Genomic DNA, 23,426 nt, shown 5'->3' on the forward strand with positions numbered 1-23,426 from the left:
CATAACCACCATCACTCTTGAACAATAAACAATTTGCCATCGCATCGGAAAGCCATGTTTAAGCAAGTATTTTTTTCTTTACTGTGTGTTCCTGACCATTTTAACGATAGTCCTTTTTTGGATAGAGGTAATCTCATACTATATAACAGACCTGAATTAGGTCTCAAACAAACACTGGATAGCAGTGAGAGGCCAAACTTGATATTCCCCGGACCAGGAGCAGCAAATAATGACATGCAACATTTTTGCAAGATATACAGTATTGTATTTCTGCAGCAAATAATACAAGTAATTTTTGTGGAACAAAGAGGCTATGACTGTCCCAAATTCAATTTTAATGTCAAATTTCAGTATTGAATGTTTTTATTTGTTGTTTTTTTTTAAGAGGGCATTTTGATGCTCTTGCCACCTGTGGTCATTTCCTATCGAGTTGTCTGCAAGGGGAAATCAAATCATTAAGCAACACAGTCAGTTCAAAAACATTCACAATATTATATATTTAATCATATACTGTATTCTAGCACACGGACGTCTTAAACAAGATTCTGTATACTGTTATTGAACAATGGAGTGACAGGTAAACCGGTGTAATGAGATGACCCCTGGACACAACTGAACCAGACCCACATCTTCCTGGGTCTGTTGGAATTTATTTCACAAAGATGGCCCTCCTGTTGTCACAAATGTAATCTGCACATTGCATGACTTACAGATGCATGTCTCTCTCACTACTTCTCTTGTTCCAGTTTCAATTTTCCACATTGGACCACAACATTGTCCTTCCTTGACTTCAATGTGAGATTCCCAGTCTTAGAGGGTCACACATTCATAAATTCTGTAAAATTCCCAAATTTCAATGTGAGGTTCTCTACCTGTGAAGATGATGCCACATCCTCTTCTGCTGTTCTGCTTTTGGAGTCCTTCCGTAGGGATTCTAATGACCGTAATCTACAAGACAGCGACATCATAATAATGCATGCCTCAGAATTTGTTGCACCCCACTGAACTATACATACACACACACTGCATCATATACTGCAGGACACTGTCAAAGATTAATAATTTAAACCTAATGCACTTTCTAACATACCTTCTCTGCTGCTTGTCACAGAACAATGCCACGGCCTGTGACTCTGTCCTCCAAAAGTTCTTAAAATAGAGCAGAACCTGGTTTGAACTGGACACCATCAACAGGGTATTAAAGTCATGATCACGCATAAGCCTAGTAGCGATTCTGGAAAATTAAATTGCAGAGGCAGCTTTTTAAATTAGCTCTGGCAGTATGTGGGGAAATTGAAATTCGCTAAAGAATGATTAGCATTTCTGGACAGCATTTCTGACAGACCACAGTTTCCTTCTCAATATCCTTCAGTGAGTGGCAGTCACGCTCCAGGTTGTTCAACTCATTCACCACCGTGGCCTGGAACCTCTCCAAGTGCAGTAGCCTGCAAGTGCATCGAGAAAGTAATCAGTTTCAACTTTGCAACATTACAATGCAGGGATGAAAATATCACTTTGACCGCAAGCGGTTTGAGCCTTTACAAGTCTTAAGAGATGCATGTTAATGCACTGTGTAAAATCTGTCTGCTACATTCGGCTTCTTTTATTAAGACCTGGAATGACTCAAAGTAGCTATGCAGGCAGACTTCAGAGCATAACCTTTCACTTAATATCTCTTTCACTTATCTCATTATCCTACCAAGCAAAGTATTTCACACCCATAACTAACGGATGTTCTTGTTCTTGTTTAAATGAAGACAGTAAGCTGTCGTTCATGAACTGTATCTTGCCTGAAGATTTATGTACATATTGCATATACTGCTGCTGATGTGTTTTACCTGTGTCTGTGTACAGTGCCCAGTAATGAAGTCACATGATTCTGACAGTCAGTGAGGGACTTCAGGGATCGAGATTCTATTTTCTTATATCTGGACTGAGAGAGAGAGTGAGAGGTGTGCAATTACAAATGAGTATTTGATTGCATAAATGCATGAAATATGGAGAAATACACAATTTATACAGACATTTTGGAAAGTTTCAAATTAAAAAGGTTTACATAAACACATCTTCAGTGCCTACAACTACAAAAGCAAACGTCCACTTTAGGAAACAGTAACTGCAAAGTTTGGAGGTTGGCATCACTTTCCCTCTCACACGATTGGTCTTCCGGTCTGAGACGGGAGGAGATTACCGAGAAGTGCTCTCTCAGTTGATTTTTAAAGGTCTGAAAGGCAGTGACGACAGCAGAACCCATCTCTGTCTCTGATTCGGTGTCTTCAGGTAACATTGTGGTTGCCTTGTCTTAGGAAAATAGAGAAGGACAATATTAGAGCAAATGAATGTTTTCACCAAGAAATGAGTGAAACCGTATCGTGAACAGACCGAACTAAAACAGAATTCAAGATGCATGACAGCACGCCGCAGGACTTTGCTTTATGCGGCTTTTCCTGGTAACCATGGCGTGGAGGGAAACTGGGTCAAGTGGCATGGGGGCAGGCTACGCACATCACGCCATTGAACAGCCCAGCTTTTTCTGTGGCAAGCAGCCATGGTTCCACGTGGAACTAAAGAACATTTTGAAACCAGAAAAGGCTGCCGCACAATACAGTTATATCAGCCTGGTCGACTCCCTGGTCTTATAAATCTTATAAAAGTTACAGAGAAACAATTCAGAGTGAAGCTTATATAGTTTGAGAGATACAGGAATAAGGACACATATCAGAGCTAGCAGACCCTCTGCATGTTGCTGAAGACCTGCTGGCAACCGAATTTTGGGTTCTTTTTTTGAGGTAGGACAGAAAAGAAATGCTTCGAATGCGGCCCTCTTTCTGTCCTTCAGCACTGTACTGTGAAATGAAAGAAAGCAATTCAGCTGGGCAGCTTCTGCCAAAATCTTACACAAAGACCAGCATGTCTGGAATATTCCCTAATGAATGCGCTTTCAGTCTCAAAAGTACTCTATTTGTGTTAATTAATGAACAGACTACATTTGTTGGAAATGCAGTCTACCATGAAAAAATAATTGCCTTCGGAAAAATAGAAAAGGTTTAAATATTGCTAATGATGAACCCCATGTGTCCAAGTTAAATGTTATAACATTGTAAAATTGTCGTAATATGATTAGATATGTGGTACTGGACAGGCCATGAGCAAAGTCTGTATGGCATCATAATTGAAGAATGCATTTGAAATATTTAAAAAGCCAACCCACAAACATCCAGAAGCTTTTATGGATATTCAGCTGCGCTGAATTAGTAAGGGAATCTCTCTAAGCACAAACGAATTAGAGGCAAAGTAAGATGAGTGCATAAGTACCAGTGGTTGGCCTCGGTGGGCTGGATGGGAAGAGTTTTCTGGGTTTAAGGCCAAGGTTGGGCTGGCCCTCCGCCTGCAGAACCTGCCGTTTCTCTGGTGCCAGGCCCAAAACTGGCGCTGAACAAAAAAAGAAGAGAAAAGAAAAAATTTTAAAAATAAAAGAGAAGGATCACAGTGCAAAACTCAAAACCTCATGAACATCATCAGCACAGACTCCTGAGAAATACCTGTTAATTCAGTTTTCCTTTTTGCTGCAAGAGGAGATGATGTCACCTTGCTAGATTTTGGATCCTTGTTGAAAAAAGGCAGAAATTGATCAACAAACAATCAATAAACAAAGCATTTGAAAATAATTGATCATTCTTAAAGGCGTGGGACGTTTCAATGTGTAAAAAATAATGTATTCCTTCGGTCGTAGTATTAGGAATATGGAGAGTAAGTACTTAGACAGTGACACAATTCTGCACTCCGGTAGAGAGGATTAAAAATGAAAAGGTGAATATGATGTGAAAGTTCAGAATGTCAACATTATTTTGAGGCATTATTTCAACCTGATATGTATTATTTCATTTCAATTCAATGTGCTGGAGTACAGACCCAAAACAACAAAAATTGTGTCACTGTCCAAATACTTAAGGACTGCACGGTGTATATATAGACAAATAAACATGAAACATGATGAGGAAGCATATATGCAGTTTGAGGGCTGATGTGGTGCAGTTTGTAAGGCTCTGAATGATAAAATCGTATCCTTTCACTTTGAACTTTGTGACGCACATTTTAGCAGTTTTTTACATATTGTGCCATTATCTCAAGATGAAAAACTGAAAATGTTGCATCATCTACAAAAAAAGAACACCTGTAGGCACCTTTGTGCTGGTTTTATCTTGGCCAACCGAAGAAAACCCAGAACTGTTCAACACGGTCTCTTCCGGAAAGCCTGTAGAGAGATGAAAGTTGAGCACTTAAAAGCTGAGATAGACATATGTGAACTGCATTTACTCTAATAAATGTAGAACCAAAATACTTACTAATTTGTAATTTTCATATTTTTTTATTGCTTAAGGGCAGTAATTCCTAAACTCAGTCCTGGAGTACCCCTGTGTATGCCGGTTTTCTTTCCAACCACAATTGCAATCCAACAAGCTGTTCATTTTTCTTGATTAGATGCTTTTCATTACTAGATTACTTACCCTCTTGAACCACATTTTGTCAATTTACAATCAAACATAATATTTTGCATATTGTACAATATTGCAAACAATATATACACTTTGCAGAAACATTTCATAAGTGGTCAATAATTTTTCACTGATCAAATAAAAGACTGAAGTAAATCAGTAGACTTCTAATTGATGAGAGTATTGAGATCTGGTCACCAAAACTAACCACTTGGAAGATAATTAAATATTCAAAGGCAAATGATAAAAAGGCAAACCTGCATTGGGTTGATACATTAACATTACAAAATGCTAATTAAATTAAACGCTACCAAATTTTGAGCCGATTGGTTAACCTCAGTTTTTTATTTGCTACTTCTTATGTCATTGTCAGGATGGTGCAATAGCATAATATGAACATGGTCATTTTATTCTTCATGCCATTGCAAAGCTATTCATGGCATAATGTGGTTTAAGGTAAATAATCAATTTTAAGATAAAGAAAATATCCTAATTACTGTAAAAATGTTCAATGGCAATGGGGGTTGGTACTCCAGGACCAAGTTTGTGAAATCACTGCTTTAGGGCTAATGTTAGTGAACAGTTTACTTTCATTCACTTGCCTGAGTCAAGGCCTGGAAATGTTGGTATAGCTGAAATATCCAAACGTTGGTCTTTGGATGCTGGGAAAGGCGTTCTCTTAGTGAGTTCACCTTCCTCTTCCCTTTCCAGTGACTTTAGAGTTGGTGTCGAGTGCTGGTGAACGGTAGGTAATTAGAGAAGCAGTGACTCGCAGATTTCTACTCAAATACAATTTGTGATGTTCTCATATGACAATCTTCCACAAGCACTCACTTGTGAATGTTGTGTCCCAATATGGAAGACACAGCAACTGAGATACACCTTTCATTTAATTTTGTCATAGAAACCAGTTCAACAGGGTCAGAGGAGGACTGTCAATTCGTATGCAGAGAAATCTGTTACCTTGACGACATCTGGCTCCTCAGTACTGCTGGCAGATGACAGAGGGAGGACTTGGGGGCAGGGGAGAAAGGACAGAACTTAGAAACACAGGGGTTTTGTAGCTCTGAAATCTACAATGAACTGATGCTTCTTCAGGCAAATTAGCAGCCACTCTGAACAATGTCGGTCTTACTCTTCAGGGTGGCTTTGGTTTTCAGCTTCTTTCTGGTGTAATCGAAGCGGTCAGATCCTCTCCGCTGAAAGCCACGCTCGCCCTGGGACACACTGCCGTCACTCTCAGAAGCTGCCCTAGTGCGTCTGATCTACAATTCACATCCACCATTTTGAAACAGGAATTCAACATCAACAGGATGACAGCAAAGGCAAACAATCGTTCAAACAAGCTATCAAACAAGCTATCAAAGTGGAAATGGATGTGGAAATGATGAATGTTCTCATGAGTGCTCTGTTTGATTTCCAGCTCAAGAACGTCGGTACATAATACCCATGTCCCAAACGGTTCTGCGACAGAACAAATTAAGGAGCTATGAAGACCAAATAGGTGTACACCTTCTGAGATTCCTTCTGCTTCTCTCCAGTGACTGGGGTAGATAATGCAGCCCTGCAAAAAATAACACAAGAGTAGGTTTGAGTACTGGCTTTGTAAATTTGTAATGTAAAAACAAATACTGAATTTTAATCTGCCAGTTTAAAAGCAATTCCTGGGATGGTAGATCTCACCACAAAAAAAAAATATTCTGAAATATATTAAAATTGTATGCACATAATATTATTATTCACCACTTCTGCATTGTACTGTATCATAAATACAGTCATGAGATCTAACGAGAATGCCCTGCCACAAGCAGAGTGTGTGAGATTGGAAACCTTACCCGTTTGATGATGCTGAATGGCTGAAGAGCCTGGCCTTTGCCCTCACCACCTGACAGCATACACAAGAGCAGCAACCAGACATTTTCACATTTCAAATCTTAATTGGGTTTGCAGCTTTTGTTATCAACTTCACCATGCCAAACAGGAGAGTAATGCCCATTTCTCAGCATGTAGGCCTATCCATCCAAATTCTGAGAGCAGTACATAAAGAGATCTTCGCATTTATTTTTCTTGACGACTACTGTTTTCGTTTTTAAAAAGAAATTTGATATGCTCTGACTGCAAAATTTTTCCATTTTATTTGGGTGCTGAAGCTAAATTCATTTGCTGAAAAATGTTAGCACTCACAAAAAGGCATATTCTTCTTTTATTTATATCTTTTTCACATTTTATTTTCAAGAGACAGTGTTGTTGCTGCTATTGAGACACATTTCAGTTAATTCTGTCTTCAACACTTTTGTAATGACAGGTGTAATGGACATTTTCCTTTCAGAAATTCTTTCTGGAGGTTTTACATTCCATATCTGTATGCATTGCAATGCATCAGAAGTGATTGTTTCTATTGTATCACAGAATATTTTCCATCTGTGAGATAATTATTTGTACTGTACAATGTACTGCTAATATGTTAAAATGTCTGTGCGCTTAAATGTCCTGAGTTGAGGAATACATAATTTAGTGATTGACACTCCTGAAGTTTTGAATGAGGAACTGATCCTGTTTTATTCTTTTCATTTTTTTAAAATCAAGGACAAACAAAGTTTTTAAGAGCTTAAACTTGGGGTTTATACGGTAAACTCGTTCAATGTGAAATACAATGTGAGAAAGATAATCAAAAATGTATTGTTTTTGTGAATGCTAGCTTTTCTTCATGGTTCTGTTTTATTCTTGTACCAACAAGGAACACTGACCTGGTACCTCCTCAAAGCTTCCCTGAATGACATACCCTGTCTCTTCCTGACATGTGACAAGCCTTTAGACATGGATTCAGACACTGCAATGTCAAGCTGAAGCAGCCATACATTAATTTAAAAAAGTCAAACTATGAGTAGAAAACTGTTATAGGATGTCAACAAGCAGTAGTTTGGAATGTCTGAGGTGATTGCTGTTTTAATAAAACCTGTAGCAGATATGAATTGTTTTCTAATAAAGAGATGGGTAGGGGGCAAAGCTTTTTAAAGTTTATATGCTCACATGAATGGACACACATACAGTAGCACAGAAAATATTAAATCATCATTATCATGTGAAATGTCACGCATCACCATTGCAATATTCCAAACAAAAAATAAATAGATGCAAACCTCTGTGTCAGAGTGATCGTCCAGCTGAAAGGTACCTGCCCTCTCGCTAAAAGAGCCAGAAAATAGGAAATCAAATAAAATAAAATAAATGAGTTCATTTTATAATGAAATACAGTAAATCACTTACGGCAATGATGTTGCCTCAGGTTTCTCTCTCTGTCCAACAGGTGCCACCTGTAGAAGTGAAATAGACAGTTGTGTTCTGGCATTTTCTGTTGAACAGAAACAGCTATTTCAGACAGACTAGAATGTCAGATGAGTTTGTGGCCCTTATATAAATTATGACAATACATTTGGAGAGTACTTACATCAGCTTGCTCTGTAGTTACTGAAGTCGAGGGACTGACAGAAGCAAAATTGTAAAATGCACAATTGTACATTGAAATGTTAAAGCTTAAATATATTTCATAAAAAATAAACATTATTCCCAAAATATAGATAAATGTGTGCTCTTACCATGGTACGGCTTCCTGGACATTTTGGGATTCTGCAATAGGAAAATAAGATTTATGTATTTATATACTTGGCTCGCATACAATATTGAATATGTACCACAACAATGAATAACTTAAAAACATATCTTCTGCTGGCGTTTCGCTGACGACTAATGCGGGATGTTCTTCAGACTGCACCCTTTGCTGGAACACAAGACCAGTAATGAGTACATATGACAGTGAGCACTTTATTAGGTAATTATTAGACATAATTATGTTCATCACATTACCCATTGTTTATCGCCAAATGCCCTCTTGACAGCACTCCCAATGTCATACTGAGCATCGAAAATAATCTGAATTGATCTCCCTTTTGCCTTGCTGTGAGAGACAGGAATGGCCATTTGGACTGTCAATATTTTCTGCTCATCACATCCTGGGCCAAGCAGAAAAAGTGCAGAATCATTAAAGTCACAGTGAAATCAAAATGAGCTTTTTCATTTTAGTAAATCTAGTAAATTCTCAATAACTCAATGTCTAAAATTGTAAAATTGCAACACTCTACACCTGGAGTGATTTCCTGAAAAACTTTAATATCTGCAAACTAGTGAATTACTTAATATGTTTTTTGCCTAAATATTTTTTTGGAAAATGAATGTTTGTAAATCTGCCCTTGTCTTCTAGCACACTAATGCAGAAAACAAAAAATAAACATCCAAGACCAATTGTTGGCACAACTTACCTAGCACATTATATCCACTGACAGCTGTTTTTGGCAGATTAATTGATTCCCAAAGTGTACCCTACAGTACAGGAAAAATAAGTCTTCACAAGAACCTTCATGCAGACCTTCAACTAAAATAATCTGTCAGCATGCAAACAATATCAGAGAATATCGGTCATTGTAAAAACATAACGCACGCTCGTACGCACTTGAACAAACATGCAATCATCTCCTACCTCGGGATCATTCACAAAGAAACTGATGCAGGAAGTGCCAATGTTGAAATCAATCCAGAACTTGTCGAGATTCTTGTCATCTGGCATGAATAGCTTAACACATGAACAAACACAACAAATCTAACTAGCACGTTATACTCTGCCATTTCAATAGCAGCTCATTTTCTCTGGCTGTGTTTTGATCACATTTCGCTTGCAGGGTATTCATAAAATACTTGGCGGAATTGCTTGAAATGCATTGCAAAATTGCATTACCTCTGTCAAGTCCAGAAAAGCTTTCACACAGGGAAAGGTGACCACTCTGCAAAACAGCACAACAATTTGGGTTTGAAAAATGGCAAGCTATACATTTAGTTTAGTGCAGCTCTCATAACACTTGAATAAAAAATATACTTGCAAATATACTGTGTTAATATGCAACCTTTCATGCTACAGCCATGAACCTTCCCATATGACTTTAGTGGCTAACATTCTAAAATGAGTGATGACTAATGACTGTGACTTCCTACTGTGCACAACATATTTAATTTGCTTGTTCCAGCTTTCTTTCCCCAGTAAGTAATGGAGTTTTGATTGTCAGCTTTTGGCAGCAGTGTACATTGACATATTCACAAAATTCAGCTTATTTATTTTTACAAAATATTTTCAAAATTGTATATAAACCTATAAAGAATTAATATTTTCTGGCCTAACATAAATTGTTCACAAAAACATTATCAATTTGACATTGGTGGGGTGCAACCTTTTAATTTCACTTTAGGTCAGTGGTCCTCCCTCCTGGTCCTGGAGAGCCACTGGTTGTGCTGGCTTTTGTTGTTACTCAGTAGTTACTTGGTCAGTTAATTACACAGCTAACTCACCTCACCTGGTTTCTTGGGTCTGACTTGGTTGCCGACATTAAAGCGAAACCAAAAACCAGCACACCCTGCAGCTCTGGAGGACCATTGAATTAAGCCTTAACTCTGAATGGCACAATGCCATAATGTCATGTGTTGATAAAATATGGTGCAACTACACAATGGGCCATACAAAACTCAATTTAGTCCGGGATAGTTCATATAAAACAGAATCAAATGTTTTTCAAAATGAAACTCTGGCGAGAGTATGTTGAAACGTACCTTCTTTCATCTCCAAAAGAGTTATTGACTTCATTCAAAAACTTTCTGCAATCCTTTGTAGAAGAGACAGCATGATAACAATGCAGCTTTAGACATATTTAGCCGGCTAACTTGCATTTAACTGTAATTAGCCGATATGTCATAACTGAAACTCACAGTCTCAAATTCTCTATCATTTATTGCCTTAAAGGAATCGCCAAATGCGGGATTGGAAAACCACTTGTAGACCAGCTCTTCTCTGCATTTCCTCACGGTCATGCGGCACAGGGCTTCTGAGATGGCCACCTGCATTTCATAGTCTGGATGGAGCAGACGTTCATAATCAGCTTCTGAACTTAAATTCAATTCAATTCAAAACATATTTAAAGAATCCTTGATCAGAACTTACCACCCACGCTGAGAACCACTTTAGCAAACTCCTGGCTGAAAAGGGGAAGAATTAAAATGTGCATAAATTCTGTTCTTCCATTGTATAAAATTATTTCTCCACTAGGGGGCGATGACATCTCACAGTAATGCTATAAATCTGCTCAAGTGTTTTTCACTTTGAGGGGGCCTTCCGAACCCTGTTCCTGGAGATCTACTGTCCTGTAGGTTCATTTCAAACCTAAATTGGCACAACTGTTTCTATTAATTAGCAGCTCAACAAGATCTCCAGCTGTTAAATGAGGTGTGCTTTGTTAGGGTTAGAATGAAAACCTACAGGATGGTATATCTGCTGTTAAATGAGGTGTGCTTTGTTAGGGTTAGAATAAAAACCTACAGGATGGTATATCTGCTGTTAAATGGTGTGCTTTGTTAGGGTTAGAATGAAAACCTACAGGATGGCACATCTCCAGGAACAGGATTGGCCCTGACTTTGAGTTTCTACTCATTTAAAATCCTTTACATTTTATTTGGCTGACGAAAGTAATTTACAGTTGATGAGACTAAGCAGGAGACAATCCCCCTGGAGCAATGTGGGGTTAAGGGCCTTGCTCAAGTCATGTACCTTAACCATTATGCTACAGGCTGCCCTATAATCCCATGCAAGTGCTTGATTAATTTGACTGTTGGCGCACATCCCCAGAGCACCTACAGAAGTAAGCAGTGATCATCAGACAGGGTGAACTTCTTCCTCTCCTCTTTGGTTGCCCTGTCAAGGATTGAGTTAATCGTTCTGATAGCCTGAAATAAATAGAAATAGAAAATAGAAATAGAAAAACATTCTTGAAAAGGTACTGGTGATAGTTATTACATTGGTGTCCCATTACAATCCCACAAAATAATCCCTGCTTGATCTAAAGAAGCCTTCTGTAGTTGATTTGATACATTTTCATCATTCATCTGAATTATTACTACTATATTTTGATGTTCATATAGTAGCATCAGAAAAAAGTTTCAATGTTCATTCAATGAAATCATACTGCATAGATCAAGGTGAAACACTCACTCCTGGTCCTGGAGAGCAACAGGGTGTGCTGGTTTTTGTTTTGCCTTATTGGCAGCAACCAATTCAGACCCAAGAAACCAGGTGAGTCAACTGTGTAATCAACTGCTTTCATTGATCAATTAGTTACTGAGTAACACCAAAAGCCAGCCCACCCTGTGGCTCTTCAGGACCAGGAGTGAGGACCTCTGCACTGACTAATCTACTTGATAATTACATTCAATCCAAGAGAGCCTAAAACAGTGGTCTCCAACACTGGTCCTGGAGAGCTACTGGGTCTGCTGGTGTTCACATTAAATTCAGCACCCTGTTGAGACCCAGATAGCTAGGTGAGGTGAGTTGACTGTGTAATCAACTTGAATTGATTAGAGTAGCAATGGAAACCATCAGATCCTGTAGGTCTCCAGAACCAGGGTTGGAGACCACTGGCCTAAGAGTACCTCCAATCGCAGGGTAAAGGAAATGTTGCCGTCAATCACCAGCATTCCAAACTTCAGCACAAACACATCCTGGATTTGCCCTTTTCCTGAAAGCAGGGCCCACAAAACACACACATTTCAGACGCGACATGCAAAACGCCAGTCGGAAAAAACGAGTGGAACACAAAATGAAAATGAGAACCTTCCAAGCTCATCCGACAGATGCTCTAAAAGAGAGAAACAGAATCACATTTGTCAAACTCGACTGATGCCAACACAAGCATTGGAATGCCAGTGGGACTCTCCATTTCATCACTTACCATGGAAACATCATAAAACTCTTCGATGAGATTAGCCAGGCCTTTAACTGACTTCATTTCCTCCAATCGTAGGAAGCCAGTGGCCCTTTCAAACCACCCCAACATGTAAAGTAAATAATATTAAAAACAGAGTTACATTCACAGCATTTAGAAGAAGTAACCAATGCTTCTTATACAGATTACACTCTTTTTATATAAAATGCATTTGTACAACTTGGAATTTTCTGCATGATAAGTATCTTGTACAATAGTAGCGATTCACCCAGGAAAAAAATAAAAATAGATATTTTCTTACATTGTATGCAGTTATAGACGGTCAAAATAACACTGCACACATTTGTATGCCAACTTGGTACAAGATGTCACATAGCATTATGTGTATTGCATGTTTACCATTTAAATTAGAAAATTAGAAAAATCATACAGTATCAATATTAAAAAAGGTCCAATTGTTTTTTAAGAGATGTCAAAAGAAAGGTTATGTATTCATCACCAGTTCTGTTTTTTAATATTATATTTTTAAAAATATATTTAAAATCACTAATCAAGTTTCAAATTATTCAAGCCAGACAAAAATAAAATAGTCCTTTCAATGATGGAGTTATCAATATTCTGGACACTTATCTTCACCACCAGACCTTGCTGAACAAACGAGTGGACAGCCTCCTCATCACTTTCACACAAACTTTCCACCGCTCTCAAAACCAGCGAGATGTTTCTGAATTCATTTCTGTCCAGCTCCTATAAACAAGAGACAAGTCACTAAAGCGTCTTACGCCATTATGATAGTATAGACCACTGAAACACTTTTGCCATTTGAAGCAGATGATCAAATTGCATGAAACAAGGAAAAAATTTAATCTAGGGAGTCAAATTACAGGTATCTACCTACCTTATTACAAACTTTGTCCAGCCTGTTGACCGCGGACTTAAAGGCTTTTTCCTCACGAAGCACACCAACAATCGCCTGAACATTGGTGTTGGCAAATGCCTCCCCTAGAGTGGTTTCGAGCTGAAATAATGTAACAACCATTCCAATATAAGGCAATGAACAATTTTGGAGGATTTATTATCTAATTTATTACCTTATTATAGCCCTATGCTTTTTAACGGGGTCGATAATATCTCAGTATACATTAGGGAAGAGAGGACAAATTCTAGCGGGGAAGGGGGATATTTGTTGGCCAGTAACATTGGCTCATGATTTAACTACGTATTTTAGCCACCGGTGTCAATTTGACTCTGTAACGTGTTTGATTACATTCACACACATTCCAGGACATTTAATACAAATCGCGTTTATGCTGTGTTATTTGTCCAAAATAGCCTATAATATAGAAATAAACGAACTGGGACTTACATTCATAACGTGTTTCCCTGTTTACATTTCAAGTCGCTTGGAAATATTGCAGGTTAGACTACTTCATTCACAGGTGATTCTAATGAACACGCCGCCCAGGTCGATCGAAGCCAGCAAAACAGAAAGACCAGCGCGCTTGGTAAAACAACATGAATAACATTCGTTTTTACATTTCGTTTTGGCCACACAGGTGTATGTCGTTTGCAAAAATTTCGTAACAGTTGCTCATTCACGCGCTGTTTAACCAATTGATTTAAGGGAACATGTGTACGGTGTCAACATGTTATCTGAGTGCTTTGATATGACAAGTGGGAGACATGCACTCGCATAGTTCGCTTTGGACGATATCACCCTGAATGTTTAATAATGATAAAATGAGCTAAAAATAAATTTACAAAATACAATTCCAAATTACGAGGTAATCTTACATCAATGAATGGGCATATAGCTAAGGCTGAATATGTGCACGGCCTACACGACGAGAAAATATACCTATGATAAAAACATTTTTTTATAACTGGTACGGCCAAGATTAGCCGACTAGGCAGGCACATCCTACTACTACGTCCAATCCAAATGTGCAATGCGTTAGGCTACACGTTGTGAGTTGGTTTTAAGAGACTAATAACTGAACAAACTATGGAAAACATATTTATTGTCGCCATGTATTAGTCAGCATCTAAAAGCATAAATATAAATATGTTGTAGCATATCGCGTAATCTTCATGATTATTTAGTTTTAGGTATTTTAGTTGTCACCTCAACATATAAAGGAAAGCGATATCCACGCGTTACAACGCGTAAAGCAAATAAAGAATAAGCTAATATGCCTATCTGCTTGCAATTATTGGGCTATTCATAGTAAAAGAAGAAACCGCTTTTTGTTAGATACGGTTTCTATGTTGTAGTAGACGATGATGGGGGGAAAAGTATTTTAGGGTCACAGCTAGGGGTTAATAAAACCATCTGTTTGCATCACAGTCCAAAATAATAGCCTGGCACGCTTGGTTGTTTGCTTTTTAAACATTGATACAATCTGTCCACTTTTATGCAATGTCATGGGTTAAAACATTGACATATCACGTAGGTGCAGCAATCAAAACAGTGCAAAGAAAGTACATTGCCACTCAGGAAATGTTTGATAGTAGGCGTGGGTACTCCACAACAAATTGAAGTAACGCACCAATGGGTCTAGCATGCAATTATAACATTCCGTCAACAACCAATCATATTAACCAAAGCTTGGAATAAAGAGGAAATATTATTTATTTTTACAATCGGTGAAACGTAAACCCTCAGAGATTTGTTTGAATTAAATCGCCCAAAAGGTTCCGAACATTACACTTGCATCATTAGACATTGCCATCATAAATACATTTTAAAAAACCAAACAAAGAAGCGTTTTATGGACGTTTCGTAATGTTTAAAAATAATGGCATTAAAAACAGGACTCAAGAAAATGCAGTAGAATGTTCAGTATCCCTTCGACTCGAAGGATGCCACATTTAACTCTGAGAATAGGCTCCTGCACAATCCCTCCTAGCCATAAACTACCAAATTGTTTTTTTACTTTGTTGTAAAAAATTTCAGTCCTTAATATAGACGGAAAATTACTTATTTGAATTTTACTGATTGCACATATTGTTGTTCACACACACTGAAACTATGAACGGAACAGTCTATATAAATATCTGAACACCATGATCCCTGATCACACTGATTCAGTGTGTTCATTCCAACTAATCGCTTGGGGTGTAAATGCCACCAATATATATAAGAGCAGTGGTCCATTGCTTCAGTATAATTCGTTTGCATTGGCTTTCGTGAATCTAGGATAAACAGGATTACTACATAGAAAGGCTCCATTTGAAAGCAGGACGGGTACACAATGCCATACGAAATATACTGTAAATTAGAACTTTAACGTCCCTATATGACATGCTACTACTACTAATAATAACCCCCATCATGATAATAAATAACAATAACATAGGTTACATAACAATAACATAGGTTAAGCACTCTAAAATTAAAGGTTCCTCAATTTGCCACACCGGCTGAACCCCTACAGGTGCCCCAAGGAACCATTTTTTAAGGTTCTCTGAGGAACCTTTTGGAAATGTTCCATGAGGAAATGTTCAGGGGTTGAAAGGTGCTTGGAAGAATGTCTCATAATAATAATAATCATCACCACATAATAATAATAATAATAATAATAATAATAATAATAATAATAATAATACATACATACAAAATATATAACATAAAAAATAATGTATTGTTTAGAATTAATAAAACAAATATGTGTACATATCAATAAATATATAGTTCATGACAATGACTTCAATGTTTACAACACATCCTAGAAATCGAAACATTCCAGACCTAACTACTTCGTTTAAGATGGTTCTTCAAGCAACCCTATAGGATGCTTAGGAGAACCCTTTTTAAAAAGGCGATCATTTTTGCACTTATCAAGGTTAAAATATGAACTGTGACAGAGGAAGGGATTAATTAATTAATTAAGGAACTTATAAGGTTCTTTTTTTGATACTTGATACTTTGATACTTTACATTAGAGTGCGGATTCATATGAGGCTAATCAATATACAAGACACATTTACAAATAATATTTTTACGAAAATTTACGAAAATAAATAGTGAAATCGAAGCTTTCAGGACAGTATTATTGCTATCGGGTTATAGTTCTTTATAATGTGTTTGTCATGAATGAACGAAAAAGAAGAAGAGATAGCAAAAGTAGATAGGATTATCGATTCCTGCGACTGAAATGTACACGGTTTTATTTTGCATTGCAATCTTTACCTTCGTTGTTTTGATTTAATATACCTTTTACCTTTCATCACCTAAAATTGACCTTGAAAAATTACCTAAAATTTGCATTTACATTTTAGGTAATAAGCAGACAATCTTGTCAAGAGCTACACAGAGATAAAAATAGGACTGTCATTTGGGAAATTGCCATTTCTGTTTGTAGCTGTTAAAAATAGTTTTCTTTTGCAGATGTTCAAATACATTTTGTTGACTGATGAGAAATAATTCCTCATCTGACAGAAGTGAATTGACAGTGTCTGTATATATTCCCATCTAAATTGCAAGCGTCATCAAAAAATCGGGAATGCATGAAGAAAGCCCCATTCTAAAAGTTGTCAGGGTTTCCGGATAATTGCGTACGGAGACGACTGTCTGTATTTAAATATAAACATATCTAAGATTTACGGAATAATAATGATACCTTTGGTGTGTTATCCATACACAGTAGAGCGCACTGTTTTTGGGAACACGAAGATGCTGTTAGTGGAGGTCACTAGTACGGATCAAGTGAAGTGAAATTGTATGGTGCTTAACTTCAATAGAACTGATGTAAGACAGATTTGAAGCCCAACCTCCTCCTTTACTTAAGTCCGACAACCCTTGGCTGGCATTGCATACCTCGTGGCTTTGAGGAGCACACCTACACAGATATGCGGCTGGATTACAGGGGAAATCACTAAAAGAACATCTGGGCACTTTTTGGAGGGATTAACTGATATTCAACAACCAACTCTGTTCAGGGGATAGTGTTTTTTTCCTCCAATTTACAGGCGTGAAAACGAAACGCATGGCTTTCTTTTAGCCTAACAGGTATACCTGGATACCCCAATATCGCGCGACTATAGTGACATTCTACCACCCAGTGCAGAATGTCAAAATCATCCGATCAGTTTGACGGCGCTGATTGTGTCTGTTCTTTTGGGATGAAGTTAACATGGGATATCAACGACCCCAAATTGCCACAGGTAACACGGTAGTATTCATTTGCTTCTTTTAGTTTGCTGAGCTGCGCGTTTGGCAAATGGCCTTCAAAACGTTTTGCTATTTACGAGTGGGTAAAATCATTAATGAGAACATTAACAATGATTCGGTTGCTTTTTTAAATGTTTGATGTGATGCGTAGACCAGTTCACGGATGACCCACAAACACGCCTTTACTTTGACTGCATCCGTCGTGCGAGAGCAGGCTAGTTTATTCTTTGAAACATAGATATATTCTTCGTATTCTTAAATATAGTTGTACACGATAAGGCATTATTATTGAATAATCATTATTGAATCATTTTGGATCATTGATTTTTTGTCTTTTACGGGCTGGGGGTGGGTATTATATTGATTCCAAGGTCCAAGGGCGCTGACTGACAGGGGCCATCAAAAAATAGTCGTTGGTCTTGGGTGGTGAGGTACAATGTGAGATATTTTCTTGGAGCCCATAATTCCAAGCGGCGACCATTTCAACAGTTTAACATGTGTTAATAACTAACCTGCACACATGGTTTATAAATTATTGTGGTGATTAATACTATTTGTAATTATTTTTAATAATATTTGATAGGACACGAAACAATACGACGCTTTCCAAGAATGGACGGATGGCTATGTTCGCTACATATACAGTGCCGAGGACAAGAACGCGCAACGACATTTGAGTGGCTGGGCTATGAGGAACACCAACAATCACAACTGTCAGATTCTCAAGAAGTCTTGCCTGGGCGTTGTTGTCTGTGCCAGAAACTGCACACTTACAGACGGAAGCAAACTCCAACTCAGACCAGCAATTTGCGACAAGGCACGCCAAAAACAACAGAGTGAGTAGACTATAGGCCGATCCCCGTTCACATTTTGTTTAAATGCACACATGTACATGTAATACAAGAAACAGGTTACATGTCTTCGAGTCTACTTACTGTTGCCTAATAGCCCTAAACTGATTTTGGAGAAATAATAGGCCTACACATCACTACACTACAAAACACTTCGTATTTTCATCTGTTATGTCAGATATTAATCACGTAATTTGAGCAACATTTTTGTTATTTCTTTCTTTCTTTCTTTCTTTCTTTCTTTCTTTCTTTCTGAATGCTTGTGAATGATGTTGGTATTTGTTTCTATTTGTAAATGTGATATATTTGTATTTGCGTGTAATACAAATGTAAATGTAGGCCCTAACAAACATTACAACCAAGAGACAAGTGCTTTTAAAGGTAAAACTACCCATTGTTTAAATCCAGATTTGGAATTCTGGGGCAAATGTCTGTTTAAGGCAGGTGCAATGCTTTCCCTTGTGCACCTAAAGTGGTATTGCATAAGACAGGAATAAAGTCGGCAGACGTGCGTTATTCTTCTACATCTGACTGTAAACCCATTTGAATTACAGAAACCCCAGTTACAATAGCTTGCTATTGGCAAGACCAAGCAGCGGAATCATTTATGTTGTGTCAAAAACGTAGGATAATGACACAGGCTTAAAACGCGTGAGCTGCATTGGTCAAGGAATAATTGGGAAGATAAGGGAACTAACTTCATCTTATAAATATTCCTTGCTTTCTAGCATAAGCTTTAGCGGCTCAGTTACAACAATATCCCAAAAAAATCAGTGATCAACACGTGCTTTTGCACAGTTCATAATTTGCTTGTCATACTATCGTACTGTCGTGCTATCCTTAACTTGATATGGCAACCTTTTGACCCACATGGCCTGAAGTCGTGCATGCATGTGTGCCTTAAACATTGGAATGAACCAGTGATGTACCGATAGATACAATCCATATAACTAATTACGTAGGTAGATACTTCTCAAAATACGTGACATTACTAATAGCCTCAACGATATGGACATAAGTTTATTAACAATTCAATATTATTATCTTTAGAAAAACTATTACATTACATGATTGTGTGTCCCAGCAAGTATTTTGAGAAGGAAATGCTTTACAAATATGTATGTTCATTAAACATAACACAATACAATGTTTTTATTCTACTTTGAGTAATATATTTTTTTCAGCAATTGGAAGCGTTGGAACTGTTATATATTTCAAAAAGTTGAATGTCTTATATATTTAATATTTTGCATGATTTCTTATCTCCGTACTGAATGTTACCTTTACTTTTAGGATTCTTCACAGAAGTATAACTCAGTACAATAAACTTTAGTTATATATTTTAATATTTTAATGTCAATGTATACATAAAGATTACAATTAAAATATCTAAGGTTAACTGTAAATAATATAATCTATGAAGAAAATTATTTCAGTGTTTTTATAATCTGTTGTTTTGTCATCATATGCCATTTACAATGATTTATATATTTTGCTGGAATGGTACTTTATGGTCCCATTTACACCAATATTTTGCTCTATTAAAATAAAAATGAAATTTTATTCATAAAAAGGGTACAAATTCAGTATTATATAAGGTACAGTATTTTGGCCTGAATGTAATTCTGATTTTAACAGATTAAAGGCCAGTTCAACAGACACAGATTAGCCTTAGTCCAGACTGAATTGAGTTTTGTATGGAGAATTTCAATTCAAAATTGAAATTGAGTCTGAGACTAGGCTTAATTTGTGACTGTGAAACAGGCCCTAAAACATGATACAAAATGATCACTTTCATATTATAAGACATATTCTTTTGAATGTTCGTATTGAAGTTAATAACATCATGGGAAAAGTTATTGTAAGTGTTAAAAGTTATCTTTCTCTGCTCGTTTTCCAGAAAAGCTCTGTCCCAGCTGTAATTCAGCCCTCGAGCTGGTACCTTGTCGAGGACACAGCGGATACCCTGTCACAAATTTTTGGAGAGTCGATGGAAAAGCCATATTTTTTCAGGTATGCTGATTAATATTTATCACAGAAGCTAATTTGTAGCTGAAGGAGGGATTCCATTTCTGTTTGCTTCATGAGCATGTGCTGGCAATGTTGATAATGCAAGATTCTGTAATGCATTCACACATGGCAAAATTCCCAAGAAGAAAATATTATATTTTCAGAAGCATATAAACTGGGCCTCAAATAATATTTAACTCTTCACAGCATGTAAAAAAAATGGATCATGGAAAAAAAACCTGACTTACTCTCTAATACTGTTTTGATAAATGTTGGCGACATTTATCTGCAAGACATTACAGTCAGCTGGGCTGAAGAACAGTCATCTGGGGATATATAAAAAAATAAATGAATGTGGAAATTTTGTTAGCGATTGATGCATTTCCTTGAAAGCCTCAACCATAGGCCCATTTTCTGTTGTAACAGGCGAAAGGAGTCCATGACCACCCAAGGCCTGAGAGCAAATCTGAGACAGAGGCCAGGAGAAGCGCGGTAAAGAGGAGAATGTCCTCTCCACACTACTCTCAGAAGAGGAGGCTGTTGGACTCAGAGGTGAGAACATTCCCATGTCTGCAGGGTCAAAACCGACACTTTCTACATGGGGTGGTTGTGTAATACAACAGATAGGAAACTGGGCTTATAACCGAAAGGTTGCAGGTTAGATTCCAAGATAGGACTCTGCTGGTGTACCCTTTACCATGGTGCTTAACCTGAGCTGCTTCAATAACTTATACAGTATGTCCATCTGTAAAAATGGATACTAGTTAAAAATGCAGTTGTGAAAGTTGCGCTCGATAATGTCTGCTAAATGCTTGTAATATAATGTACATGTAACAACCACCGGACAATCTGCACACATCAGTGACAATAGAATTCTCTTCAATCGCCTTGCAGACAGGAAGATACCATGACACGGGGGGACCCTTCCCTGGATTGCACCACTTGTCCTGCATGGAGGGCTCCGACAGGTTCAGCATCATCGCCGAGTCCAACATCCCCATCCAGCACTACCCCACCTTTCAGAACGCGGAGCCCTACAAGTTCGCCTACGACTCCCCTAGCCCTGTGGGCGAGGCCGCCTCCACGCTGCAGAAGCCTGCCAATCACCGGCTGTACATGCCGCGCCCGCCCTGCAGCTACGACTTCGCCGTGCCGGGCTACCTGGGCTCCGGCTCTTACGCCGCTCTCTACAAGGACACCATCAGCCCCCAGCCCGACACCGACGCGGCCAAGGTGTGCGTGGGCCTGAGCGGGCCGCAGCACAGTGTCAGCCCCCTGAACGTGCACGACCGCGGCTACGACGCTTCCGGAAAACACCACAGCTGGAAGCAGATACACGGCAAAGGCGCCTACGGGGACCGGGCCGATTACGGACAAATCCCCACCAACTCCAACCACCATTACTACAACAGCGAGTACCCCTGCCGGTACACTGGCCCAGCCCCCACCACTCCTGCAGCTTTACAGACCATCATAACCACCACCACTAAGGTGTCCTATCAGCCCTGCAAGCCCTCTGTGGTTAAATACAGTGACAACCTCTATGATGTCAAGAGTCTTCCCAGCTGCAACTCTCTGCTGGAAGGGGGATCGCCCCCCTCTTACCCTGAAATAAAGGTTCCAGAAGATTCTGGGGTTATCAAATCAGCTTTAGCATATCAGCAAGAGGTGCTGCCAGCCAAACCTGAAAGAGCAGAGAACCTCGACACCTACCGGTATGGCAGTTACTCCTCCAATAATTACCCGGAGCGGATCGCTCACCCATATAGATTTGAGAACGGAGAGTTCTGACCTCTTACTGCCTCAACAGGAAATACATAAACAAAAGACTTGATAAAAGCTTCACTGTCATTAGCTCTTGTCAACAGGTGGACTGATTTTTTTTCTTCATATTTTTCAAATTAGAAAAAACAGCTTTTGCCATATTTTATTGTTGTTGTAAATAGTTTTTATTTATACATGAAAGCTGGTAAATGTTTGGAAAAGAAGTGATATTTAAGCATCCATATTTTATTGAAAAATGTGCATGTGAGACCTTTCATATTCTGAAATTCATGCTAGTTTTATCGCCACAGAAATTAGATAGGTTACTAGTTCCTGATAGTCAATATTTATGCATTTCATCCTTTTATTGTAATTATTGCAATTTCCAGTGTGTTAGTCTTTTAAAGGCTCCCGTGTGGTATATAAGCATCAAAACACTGAAATTATGTAAATAAAACGTGTTAAAAGTATTGAAAGATAACCAACGCATTTTGATGTCTTTTTGGTAAAAGAGGCAAATGCCTATTTTGTGTCCTTGGTTTAAAACCCAATATGGCTGTGCAAAAATATGTCAGTCAACTTTCAAGCAGTTTATATGTGACATTAAACATATTATACCTAATTGTCATTTTGAAATTGATGGGTTTTATTTTCAGCTTTCATCCTTGCATGTTCACATATATAAATATTTTTGATATAAAATCACTGCTTAATTAAGATCAATCGAGGGCAGTAGTAGCTTTGTAGTGGACGCATCCCAACAAAGAAAAAGACGGTCGCTCCCAAGCACCTAAAAGAAGAGTCAGTGGCGAAAAAGGTTGTACTTTCAGTCGCGCAAACCTCTGTTCTGACTATTAAGAATCAGATTTGTCATCAGGAAGCTCTTAATCTTGAGGTTCCAAGCAGTCTTGGCAGACTTGTCTCTCATTCATGTGCAGGGATGAGAACGAGTGGGCGGCGTGTTCCTCAGAAACATGTCTGTAATACCTGCCGCTGACAGTATCTCTCCGCACGGATGGTTCAGTGGGAGGTGGCGTCTCTTTTTCTCTCTCAGTCTCTTTCTCCGTATGCACTGCAGGGTTCAACACTCACGTACACCTTTTGATGCACTGACTAGATGTACAAATGACACATTATTATTTTAACAGCGGAAGTGATCTCAGCCATGTCTTAAACAAATAAAATTACCAACACATTGCATTACATTCATTTACCAGACGATTTTATCTAGAGTGATTCAGAATTGAGGAGAAACATATGCTTCAGTGAGTGCATTCACCTGATTCATATGAGCAATAGTGCCAGACCTGGCGAAGAA

General features: G+C 38.2%; 2 protein-coding genes across 4 annotated transcripts; one reads left to right on the forward strand and one right to left on the reverse strand.

The window, feature by feature from the left end:
• Positions 1 to 242: 242 nt before the first annotated feature.
• Positions 243 to 17,008, reverse strand: sycp2l (synaptonemal complex protein 2-like). Of its 2 annotated transcripts, none has more exons than XM_061237360.1 (33): positions 16,933 to 17,008; positions 13,209 to 13,328; positions 12,939 to 13,057; positions 12,317 to 12,419; positions 12,199 to 12,223; positions 12,018 to 12,103; positions 11,227 to 11,315; positions 10,537 to 10,571; positions 10,305 to 10,447; positions 10,149 to 10,201; positions 9,286 to 9,331; positions 9,031 to 9,123; positions 8,813 to 8,873; positions 8,361 to 8,506; positions 8,216 to 8,274; positions 8,093 to 8,122; positions 7,945 to 7,978; positions 7,764 to 7,810; positions 7,637 to 7,682; positions 6,332 to 6,381; positions 6,009 to 6,060; positions 5,632 to 5,761; positions 5,460 to 5,509; positions 5,099 to 5,231; positions 4,185 to 4,255; positions 3,543 to 3,606; positions 3,316 to 3,432; positions 2,192 to 2,301; positions 1,839 to 1,933; positions 1,346 to 1,445; positions 1,091 to 1,149; positions 873 to 948; positions 243 to 434 (listed from the first exon to the last, which is right to left on the reverse strand). In XM_061237360.1, the coding sequence occupies exons 1-33, from the start codon at positions 16,948 to 16,950 to the stop codon at positions 423 to 425; spliced, it is 2,472 nt and encodes an 823-aa protein (XP_061093344.1). In that variant the 5' UTR covers positions 16,951 to 17,008; the 3' UTR covers positions 243 to 422. The 2 variants fall into 2 exon arrangements, with proteins under 2 accessions (XP_061093344.1, XP_061093343.1); XM_061237359.1 differs by lacking the exon at positions 16,933 to 17,008 and adding an exon at positions 13,677 to 13,848 and having other exon boundaries at positions 10,149 to 10,234.
• Positions 13,749 to 22,736, forward strand: gcm2 (glial cells missing transcription factor 2). 2 transcript variants are annotated; one of them, XM_061237362.1, is made up of 6 exons: positions 13,749 to 13,815; positions 17,314 to 17,476; positions 18,067 to 18,319; positions 20,235 to 20,347; positions 20,771 to 20,896; positions 21,239 to 22,736. In XM_061237362.1, the coding sequence occupies exons 2-6, from the start codon at positions 17,381 to 17,383 to the stop codon at positions 22,133 to 22,135; spliced, it is 1,485 nt and encodes a 494-aa protein (XP_061093346.1). In that variant the 5' UTR covers positions 13,749 to 13,815; positions 17,314 to 17,380; the 3' UTR covers positions 22,136 to 22,736. The 2 variants fall into 2 exon arrangements, with proteins under 2 accessions (XP_061093346.1, XP_061093345.1); XM_061237361.1 differs by lacking the exon at positions 13,749 to 13,815 and having other exon boundaries at positions 17,141 to 17,476.
• Positions 22,737 to 23,426: the final 690 nt, after the last annotated feature.

The sequence above is a fragment of the Conger conger genome, chromosome 4 (genome assembly GCF_963514075.1).
Source record: "Conger conger chromosome 4, fConCon1.1, whole genome shotgun sequence".
In the NCBI taxonomy this organism is placed as follows: domain Eukaryota; kingdom Metazoa; phylum Chordata; class Actinopteri; order Anguilliformes; family Congridae; genus Conger; species Conger conger.